Source organism: Antechinus flavipes, chromosome 4 (assembly GCF_016432865.1).
Source record: "Antechinus flavipes isolate AdamAnt ecotype Samford, QLD, Australia chromosome 4, AdamAnt_v2, whole genome shotgun sequence".
NCBI classification, from domain to species: domain Eukaryota; kingdom Metazoa; phylum Chordata; class Mammalia; order Dasyuromorphia; family Dasyuridae; genus Antechinus; species Antechinus flavipes.
This window is the reverse complement of record NC_067401.1, coordinates 16,978,088-16,988,430: the sequence shown is the minus strand read 5'-3', so window position 1 is coordinate 16,988,430 and position 10,343 is coordinate 16,978,088. Positions and strand designations below refer to the sequence as shown.

Below are 10,343 nucleotides of genomic sequence, written 5' to 3'. Positions count from 1 at the left end.
GCGGCCCCAGCCCCGCCCCCACCGCCTCCCTCCGGCCACCTCCCCTCCTCTCCAAACCTCGCTGCCCCAGAGCAGACCGGGCCAGGCAAGCGGGGGCACACAGGGTGGGGGCGGGGGGTTTATTCCAGTCCATGCTTCCAAAGGAACTTCACAATAAATTACATCATTAAATAAACTTCTGCCCGCTCGCGCGGCCTTCTGCCCTCCCCTCCATGCCCGGGTTCTTCCGGAGCCTCGGGGTCTGGGGACAGGGGCTTCTGTGCCCTCTATTCGGGGGCGCCTTCCTCCCGGGCAGCCCCCCTCCGTCCCCCAGGCCCGGGCTCCGCCGGCCGCGACAGCTGGCTGGCCACTTCAGCTGTCCCAGAAGGCAGGCAGCGTGTGCGCCGGGCCCGCCGGAGGGGGTGGGGGAGGGCCTGGGAGGCCGCTCGCGGGGGAGGGGGGGGCCGGGCCCCGACTCTAGAGGTGCGTGGGGTTCTCCAGGTACGGGTCCGCCTTGGTCATGTGGAGGACCACGGCCGGGGCCTTGTAGTGGCAGTGCGGCCCGCGGCCGCAGCCCGCCGGCCCCCCGCAGCCCTTGCCCCTGGCCCGGCCCCCCGCCAGTTTCCGGTGGCACAGGCTCTGCCAAGTCTGGAAGGTCTTGGAGCTCCAGACCCAGACGCCGCTGGTGATGCCCACCACGAGGGACATGAAGATCTTCAGCATGAAGACGGCCACGGTGGGCACGGAGCCGCCGCGCAGGGAGCAGTCCCGGCGCCCCCCGGGGAGCGCGGCGGCGGCGCAGGGCTGCTCCGTGGCCCGCAGGCGCCAGTAGTCCATGTTGAGCCGCTCGTAGACGTAGCAGACGATGACGCAGGTGGCGGGCACGGTGTAGAGGATGGAGAAGACGCCGATCTTCACCATGAGCTTCTCCAGCTTCTCCGTGTTGGTGCCCCCCGTCTTCATGATCTTGCGGATGTGGAAGAGGGCCACGAAGCCGGTGAGCAGGAAGCTGGTCCCCAGCACCAGGTAGCAGGACAGGGGCACCAGCACGAAGCCCGTGAGCGCGCTGGCGTCGGCGCTGCCCACGTAGCACAGCCCCGTCAGCTCGTCGCCCGCCACCTTGCGCAGCGTGAGGATGACGATGGTCTTGAGCGCGGGCAGCCCCCAGGCCGCCATGTGGAAGTAGCCTCCGTGCGCCTCGATGGCCTCGTGGCCCCACTTCTTGCCGGCCGCCAGGAACCAGGTGAGGGTGAGCACCACCCACCAGAGGGAGCTGGCCATGCCGAAGTAGTACAGCAGCAGGAAGACCAGCGTGCAGCCCGTGTTCTCCAGGCCCTCCTGGATCACGTAGAGGGCCCCGGCCTCGTGGTCGCAGGCCACGCTCTGCGCCCCGGCCACGGCGCGGATCAGGAAGGCCAGCGAGTAGACGTTGTAGCACATGGACAGGAAGATGATGGGCCGCTCGGGGTACTGGAAGCGGTGCGGGTCCAGCAGGAAGGTGAGCACGGTGAAGGCCGTGGAGAAGAAGCACAGCGCCGACCACACGGCCATCCACACCAGGGCGAAGTCCTTGTCGCGCCCCGACCAGAAGACCTCGACCCCGGGCGCGCAGCGGGGGGCGCACGCGCGACTCTTCGCCACGTACTGGAACTTGTCGGGGTTCTCGCAGGAGGGGGCGCCGGGCCCGGGGCCCGGCGCGGGCCGGGGAGGGCGCGGCGCCACGGGCAGCATGCCCAGGCCCTGGTGGCCGGCGTGGCCGCCTGTGGCGGCGCCCCCCGGGGCTGCGGGCGCGGGCCCGGCCGTGGCGTTCTCGGGCGCCTCCATGCAGAGCGCGTGGGGGTCGTTGGGCGTGGGCAGGCGCGCGCAGTCCAGGGCGTCGGGCCACGGGAAGCTGAACTGCTCCATGACGGGCGCGCAGCGGCGGCGGGCTTGTTCACACATGGGCCGGCACGCGGGGATGGGCGCGGACACCTGGTCGGTGCACATGGGCGCGTAGAGGGAGCACAGGAAAAAGCGCAGGTGCGCGTGGCAGCCGTACTCCACGAGCGGCGCGAACTCGTGCAGCTTGGCCGCCGCCTCGGCCTGCGTCTCGTGGCCCAGCAGGTTGGGCATGCGGGTCAGGTTGTAGCCGATGCCGCGGCACATGGGGATGGCCACGGCCTGGCAGCGCGCCCAGCCCCGGCCCCGCTCGCGCTCCGCCTCGTCCGGCCCCAGCTCCAGCGCTGCCGCCGCCGCGCCGGCCACCAGCAGCGGCCAGAGCAGCGCGGCCCGCGCCGGCCCGGGGGCCATGCCGGGGGCCGCTCCGGGGAGGATGCGGCGGCGGGGGCGCGGGATAGCGCGCGGCTCACTGCGCCCCCGAGGTGCCGCGCGCGGGGTGGCCCATGGCTCTGCGGCCGCCGCCGCCACCCGGTCCGGCTCAACCCGGCCCCGAGCCTCCGGCCAGGCTCGGCGTCTGGCTCCGGCTCCGGCTCGGGCTCCGGGTCTGGGTCTGCACGCGCTGGAACCGCCGCGCCCGGAGCTGCCCGAGCCCGAGCCGGAGCAGAAGCCCGAACCCGAGCCGGAGTCGGAGCCGGAGCAGGAGCCCGAGGCGGAGCAGGAGCTAGAGCAGGAGCAGGAGCAGCCGCCACCACCGCCCGAGCCGGGGAGCCAGGAGCCGCCCGAGCCCCCTCCGGGCCGGCGCTACCACCTCGGGGGCGGGGCTGGGGCCGGGGGGGCGGGCCGGGGCGTGTCCGGGGCGCAGGACACGCCCTCGGTTGGAGGCTTAAAGGCGCCGCGAGCTTCCAGCCCCGGCTCGGCTCGGGCACCGCCTGGTGGAGGGCTGACGCTCGCACTTGGAGAGGCGGGGGGAGGGGGAAGAGGACTGCGTCTGCGTCTGTGTCTGTCTGTCTGTGTCTCCCTCTGTGTCTGTCTGTGGATCTGAGACTTTCTGTCTTTGTTGCCTGTCTGTGTCTGTGTGTCTGTCTGTGTCTGTGTGTCTGTGTGTCTGTCTGTGTCTGTGTGTCTGTCTGTGTCTGTGTGTCTGTCTGTATCTGGTGTCTGTCTGTGTCTGTGTGTCTGTCTGTGTCTGTGTGTCTGTCTGTGTCTCCCTCTGTGTCTGTCTGTGGATCTGAGACTTTCTGTCTTTGTCTGTTGCCTGTGTGTGTATGTGTATCTGTATGTATCTGTGTCTGTCTCTCTCTGTGTCTGTCTGTCTGTGTCTCCTTCTGTCTGTTCTTTTGTGTCTCCCTGTCTGTCTCCCTGTCTATCTGTCCCAATATATCGGGGCTTCCTTCACCCTATTTTATCCAATTGTTGTTGCTAGATCCGGAAAGACCTCAGCGGCAATCTTCCCATTTGGCAGAGGAGGAAACCGAGGCGGAGGGCCAGGACGTGAGCCCTGCGCCCTTTAGCTGACGGGGCCGCCCGGCTCTCCGGAAGACCTGACTTCCAGCCCGGTTTCAGACTGGGTGATCCTGGGCAAGTCCCTTAACTCAGTCTCAGTTTCTCCATCTCCGAGTGGGGATACATTGGCACCTCATGAATCTCCCTGGACGGTTCTGAGGGAAGAAACACTGGCGAAGTGATTTGCAGCCCTTAAAACTAGTTATTAGATGATCACAAGGGGATCTTATTGTAAGCCGAAGGTTCTGGGACGTGAGAGGTCCAAGCTCTTATTTCCCAGACTGAGAACTGAGAAAACTGAGGCCCCCCTTCCCCCTTCCACGCAGAACCAAGGGTTCCCCCTCCCCCATCTCTCCCCTATCCCCCCACCCCCCTCACTCCCCCCCCCACCCTCCTGCCCCAGAGTCTTTGTGAAGGGTCAGTGACTCAGAGCTGGCAGCCAAGTCGGGGCCTTTAGCCCCAAACGCTCATTTTAGAGGAGAAAGCAGCTGAGAGCTCCTAGGAAAGTGCTGTTCCTCTGCCCTTTCCGGAGTGGCGGCCTTGCGAGGAGCAGGCAGGAGAAGGGGAAAGAACGGAGGGGGTCAGGGGGAAGGTCAGCCAGAGCTGCAAAGGACAGCTGGGAAGGAGGCTCCATTTGGCTTTGGGAGGGGCTTGAGGGCAGCCTCTCTCCTTCCTCCCCTCCCCTGCCCACCCTTCTCCCTCCTTTCCTCCATCTCCAAAGTCACTTTCCTCAGTTTCCCTGAATCCACAGGAGAAGGAAATGGTGAAGTGTTTGCCGGGAAACTCCATGGACACATTGGCTTTGGGTGGTCCCCAGAGTCACCGAGAGCTGGACACGACTGAATCCGTACCAGTTGTTGTTTTGGGTGCTCTTTTCCGTCCACAACCTGCCAGGGCCCATCTCCAGGCCTTTGCACAGGAAGGAAGGTTCTCTTTCCTCCCTTTGGACTCTCTAGCTTCTTCCAAAACTCAATTTTCTCCACCTCCCCCTCCTCCCCCCAAGTCCCCAGCGAATCCTCTGGGCAGATGGTGCTCCTCCTCCGCCTGAGCACTCACTTCTTCCGGCTCATGAAAGTATGAACAAACACGTGCTACGGCACGAGGCAAGGCTGAGACTGAGGAAGGTGGCCAGCGATAATGGGAAAAGGATCTGGATTCGAATCTTCTGCTCCCACCATCAATGGGGCAAATCTCTGGGTCTCAGTTTCCTCATCTGTACACTTAGGCGCTTGTGCTGTCTCGGGGATTTGAATCCCGGGATCCAGGAAATTATTTCTGTTTTTAAACAATATTTCAATAATTGCATTACAATATAATTTATCATCTTTGTATTTTATGAACTTAAAATTTTTATTCTGAGAAAAATGCTTAGTCAGAGAAGGGGACCCCAGGCTCTGCCCAGTCTGTCAATAAGGTGGGGTCCATGATGCAAAAAAAGTCGTGGCCTGATGGGAAGACGCTTAAGTCTTTTCCATCTTTAAAATCGATGATTTTATCTTCATCTTCCGGGAGGGAACCCTGGAGAGTAGTCATATCTTGTCATCTCATCCCCTATCAAATGGTCGTTTACTCTTCTCCTCCACCACACCATGAGTGGGAATCAGGGCAGTTATGAATGATTCCATGAAAGACTCAGAGAAGCAGCGAATCCTCTGGGCGGATGGTGCTCCTCCTCCGCCTGAGCACTCACTTCTTCGGGCTCATAAAAGTATGAATAAATACGTGCTACGTCTCCCCCTTCTCCCCCTTCCCCATCTCCCCCTTCCCCATCCTTATTTTATCTCATTTCATCACCCTTTCTGGTCCCGATCACCCGGCCTCCATCTTTAGCATTCATAACCCTGTGATCATCATCCTAATCCGCAGCACTTAAGAGCGATCCCTTCCGATGTCTGGGATTTGAATCTTGGTTTTATCAGTCACTCTCTATGACTGTGAGCAAGTCACCCCACATTTCTCCTCCTTCCTCCTGTCACCCCACATTTCCCCTCCTTCCTCCTGTCACCCCACATTTCTCCTCCTTCCTCCTGTCACCCCACATTTCCCCTCCTTCCTCCTGTCACCCCACATTTCCCCTCCTTCCTCCTGTCACCCCACATTTCCCCTCCTTCCCCCTGTCACCCCACATTTCCCCTCCTTCCTCCTGTCACCCACATTTCCCCTCCTTCCCCCTGTCACCCCACATTTCCCCTCCTTCCTCCTGTCACCCACATTTCCCCTCCTTCCCCCTGTCACCCCACATTTCCCCTCCGTCCTCCCTGAACTTTTGGAGCTCCGCGGCAGCCTTGCCCCCACACCTGTGCCCCTCTCCCTTACCCCGTCCCAGCTCCCTTTCCTGTGTTTCCTGTGTTCCCGATAGACTGTAGGCCCCTTGAGGGCAGGGACAGCCTTTTTTGGCTTGTATGTACGCAGCCAGCACAGAGTCATCCTGACTCAAAATCCTAAACCACTTGCACTCTCCCGCCTTCCTTTTCTCTTCCTTTCCTTGTGGTCCCCAAGGCCCATCTTTACTCCCCTCCTCCACCTGCTGATCCCATCCTGAGCCCCATCTTAGCCCCCCCCGCACCCACAATCCCTCACTGTGTCAGCCCCACCTCCATCTTTTCTCTCCTGGGCCCCCGATCCCCAGCCGGCTCCCTGACCGCCTCCACCACCCCCTCCTCCGGCCCCCTGCCCGCCTCCCCCCCCCCCAACATTCCCATCCCGCCCCCTCTCCCGGCAGCACCAAAGCCAGGAGGCCTCGGGGCCCTCATGAAGCGCTCGTCTGTGCCGCCTGCTTTGCCAGGAGAGCGTCTGTAGGCAGCCAGCCAGCCCCTGCCCCGGGAGAGACAGGGACTGACTGACACTTGAAAGGACACAGACACTGGGGGTTTGTTTGAGAAGGAGTCTCATCGATGACTTTACAGAACCCTGATGGCCGTTCTCCGTCTCCTCATCCCCAGCCCATCCCCCTCTGGAGCCCAACTTCTCCCGGAGACAAAAAGAAGGAGTTAAGGAAAAAGCGGAGCCCCCCAAGCCTCTCACGGAACGTCCCCGGAGTCCCGGGGGCCCCGGGCTCTGGGGAACCATTTGTTTTCTCTCTGGGGTCTGCTCTAGCTTTTCAGTTACTCCGAGTCTGGCTTCCTGCTAGTAATCCTTTCATTATCATTGTTGTGGGCACTGATTCAAAGCCTGCTGCTGGCTTGGATTCAGACACCCCCCCCACACACACACACACTCTCACACACACATACACACACACTCACACACTCACATACACACACACACACTCACACATACGCTCTCACACACTCACAATACACACACACACACTCACATACACTCACATACACACACACTCACACACACACACTCACACATACACTCTCACACACTCACAATACACACACACACTCACATACACTCACATACACACACACACACTCTCACACACACACACTCACTCACACTCACACACACACACACTCACACTCTCACACACTCACTCACACATACACTCTCACACACTCACATACACACTCACTCACATACACACACACACACACACTCACTCACACTCACACACACACACACACACACACTCTCACACACTCACATACACACTCACACTCTCTCACACACTCACACACTCACTCACACACACTCACACACACTCTCTCACACACACACACTCACACACACTCTCACACTCACACACTCGGCCAGAGGAGAAGCCTCCCCATAGAGCAAGGGGAATTATCTGCTTCCCAAAGCTTCGGAGCTTTCTTAAAAGAGTCACCTTCCATGCTCTCCTGGTCCCGGGAAGACAGGATGCATCTTCCAAATGATGGGGACTTGCACATTTTTTCAGGGAAAACACCTGTTATTTTCTGCAGAAGGAAAAGCAGCGCGGGAAGGGGGAGGGGAGGCTGTTGCCTGCGGGGCGGGGAAGGGCGCTGGGAGACGCGGGTTCCGGCCCAGCCTCCGATGGGGGCTCGCTTTGTGACTGACCCCGCGGGGCCTCTGGAGACTGAGGGGCTCACACTAGGCCCGACAGTCCCTTCCTCTCTGCCGGCTGCTCTGGACCTGAGAGCTGGGCCCGGGGGATTGGGTTTTTTTTAATATATTTTAATAACTTTTTTCAATATATTAAAACCAATACAAAACCCAAGAGACAGAGCCAATGTAACTGGTTTCTGTCACAAGCCCTCGCGTTGTGCACCTGTGAGAGTATTTTCCTCGCCCCACCCGGGCACCCAGTAGGTGTTCACCCGGTCGGGCCCAGGAGCTTTCCTGAACAGGAAGTGCGGGAGTCTGTCCTGAGACGCTGGGAGTGACCGTCACAGGGTCTCCCCGGGAGGCCGGGGCCATCGCTGGGCGTGGGGAGGATGGGCCCCATCCCAGAGCTCGGGGCCTGTTGCCATGGCACTGAGCCCACTCCCAGGAAAGACAAGAGGAGGGAAGAGATCTGGGGGGTGGGACGGCCCCTCGCCCGGGCGGATTCCCTCGGAGGCGGCTCTCCCTCCCTCTCCCTCCGGCTTTGTTCCTCGCTCCCTCTCCTCACAAAGGGGAACAATGCCCGTGGCTCTCGCTGAAAGGGACACTATGGAGGGGGTGGAGAGGGGGGGGGGGGAACCAAGATGGCGTCCCCTCCTCCCCAGACTGGGCTCCCCCCGCCCCGGCCCCTCTTCCTGGAGGACTGGCGTCGCCATCCAGGCCCAGGTGGAACAGAGCCTGAGGGTTGGCTTAAGCAGGGGCCTGGGCAGACGTGACTTAGGGTGCTCCCAGGCCCGCCCCCTCCTCCTCGGAACCGCCCGGCCTCCCCCCTTGGGGGGCAGAGCCTCTGGAGGCTGCCGGACTTGGAGCCACAGCGCTGAGAGCCATGACTCACGGCATCCCCGATCTGGAGCGGGAAGAGACCTGGAAACTGGCAGAGATCCTCTCTCCCCGGGGTGATGTAGCGAGAACCTGGCGGTTCTGCTGGCTCGGGCCAAGGGTTCTAGAGCCTGGTCCGGCCCAAATCCGGGGCTGATAGGCTATCGCCCGTCCCGTTGGGCTCGTCTTCTAGGTCGGGGGTCTCAGGCCTTGTTGTTCCAGCTGCCATAGAACTGCACCCGGAAAGTGTGGGCGAGCCTCCCCCGCCCCCACCCCGGCTCATGTCATTGTATTCACCCGGACTGATGTTAAACTTGCAAACCTGAAAAGAGTCAGAGAGAGAGATAAAGTAAGAGTGAGAGAGACTCGGTAAGAGAGGGAGAGAAAAAATAACAAGTGAAAGTGAGAAAAAGAGAAAGAGTGAACAAAAGTATGAGGGGAAAAGTGAGGAGGAAAGAGAAAGGGAGAGACAGAGACAGAGACAAAGAGAGAGACAGAGACAAAGAGAGACAGAGAGACAGAGACAAAGAGAGAGACAGAGACAAAGAGAGAAAGAGAGACAGAGACAAAGAGAGAGACAGAGAGAGAGAAAGACAAAGACAGAGAGACAGAGAGAGAGAGACACACACACAGAGAGAGAGAGAGAGAGAGAGAGAGAGAGAGAGAGACAGACAGAGAGAGAAAATAACAAGTGAAAGTGAGAAAAAGAGAAAGAGTGAACGAAAGTATGAGGGGAAAAGTGAGGAGGAAAGAGAAAGGGAGAGACAGAGACAGAGACAAAGAGAGAGACAGAGACAAAGAGAGACAGAGAGACAGAGACAGAGACAAAGAGAGACAGAGAGACAGAGACAGAGACAAAGAGAGAGACAGAGACAAAGAGAGACAGAGAGACAGAGACAGAGACAAAGAGAGACAGAGAGAGAGAAAGACAAAGACAGAGAGACAGAGAGAGAGAGACACACACACAGAGAGAGAGAGAAGAGAGAGAGAGAGAGAGAGAGAGAGAGAGACAGACAGAGAGAGAAAATAACAAGTGAAAGTGAGAAAAAGAGAAAGAGTGAAAGAAAGTATGAGGGGAAAAGCGAGGGGGAAAGAGAAAGGGAGAGAGAGACAGAGACAGAGACAAAGGGAGAGAGAGAGAGAGAGAGAGAGAGAGAGACAGAGAGAGAGAGACAGACACAGACACAGAGACAGAGACAGAGACAAAGAGAGACAGAGAGACAGAGACAGAGACAAAGGGAGACAGAGACAAAGAGAGACAGAGACAGAGAGAGAGACAGACACAGACACAGAGACAGAGACAAAGAGAGACAGAGAGAGAGACAGAGAGACAGAGACAAAGAGAGACAGAGAGAGAGACAGAGAGAGACAGAGACAAAGAGAGACAGAGAGAGAGACAGAGAGACAGAGACAGAGACAAAGAGAGACAGAGAAAGAGAGAGACAGAGAGAGACAGAAAGACAGAGACAGAGACAGAGACAAAGAGAGACAGACAGAGAGAGAGACAGAAATTCCACCTAGTCCAGGGTTCTTCACCTAAGGTATGCGGAGCCACCACAGAAGAGACCCAGACTTGGATTTCTGGGGGTCCACGAACTTCTTTAATATTTCGGTAACTTCCAACCTCAGCAGCTTCTTTTGTAAATCTTTGCGTCTCATTTTGTGCAGTTAAGAGCCCGATTCCGAGGGGGCTTCCCCACACAGCCTGACTGTCCCCGGGATGAGAAAACTGAGGCCGGGTTTGCACTCAGGTGGGGCGCTCCTCTGTCAGTGGCGTCCCCCCGGTCTCCTCGTTCCCCTGCACCTGCTGAGCTCTGGGGGTCGCAGAAGGGCCTCCGAGGGCCTCACTCCGGCCTGATGGCAGGTGACGCCCCCGCTGACAAACATCTGGGCCCGAGTCATTCGCAGGGGGCGGGGAGGCCCCTCTGGCCTGTACAGACCCCGGCTCCCAGGGCAACCCCACCCCCACCCCAGCCCCGGACAAAGTGCGCTCAACAACCTCGAGGGAGCTTTCCCAGGAGAAGCCCCCTCCCCCCCCGCCATGAAATCTTCATGGAGTCCGTCACAGGACCCCAAGGTCCCCCAAGTTCAGCCCCCTTGTTTTCCTACAGAGCAGGGGCCCAAAGTCA

General features: G+C 59.6%; 1 protein-coding gene across 1 annotated transcript; it reads right to left on the bottom strand.

Moving 5' to 3' along the window:
• Window positions 1–360: 360 nt before the first annotated feature.
• FZD9 (frizzled class receptor 9) lies at window positions 361–2,268 on the bottom strand. The gene has a single exon (XM_051991907.1). The coding sequence runs from the start codon at window positions 2,266–2,268 to the stop codon at window positions 457–459; it is 1,812 nt and encodes a 603-aa protein (XP_051847867.1). The 3' UTR covers window positions 361–456.
• Window positions 2,269–10,343: the final 8,075 nt, after the last annotated feature.

Bases quoted from the DNA above. Each gene is read 5' to 3' on its own strand.
- FZD9 (XM_051991907.1), bottom strand. From the start codon at position 2,268: ATGGCCCCCGGGCCGGCGCGGGCCGCGCTGCTCTGGCCGCTGCTGGTG.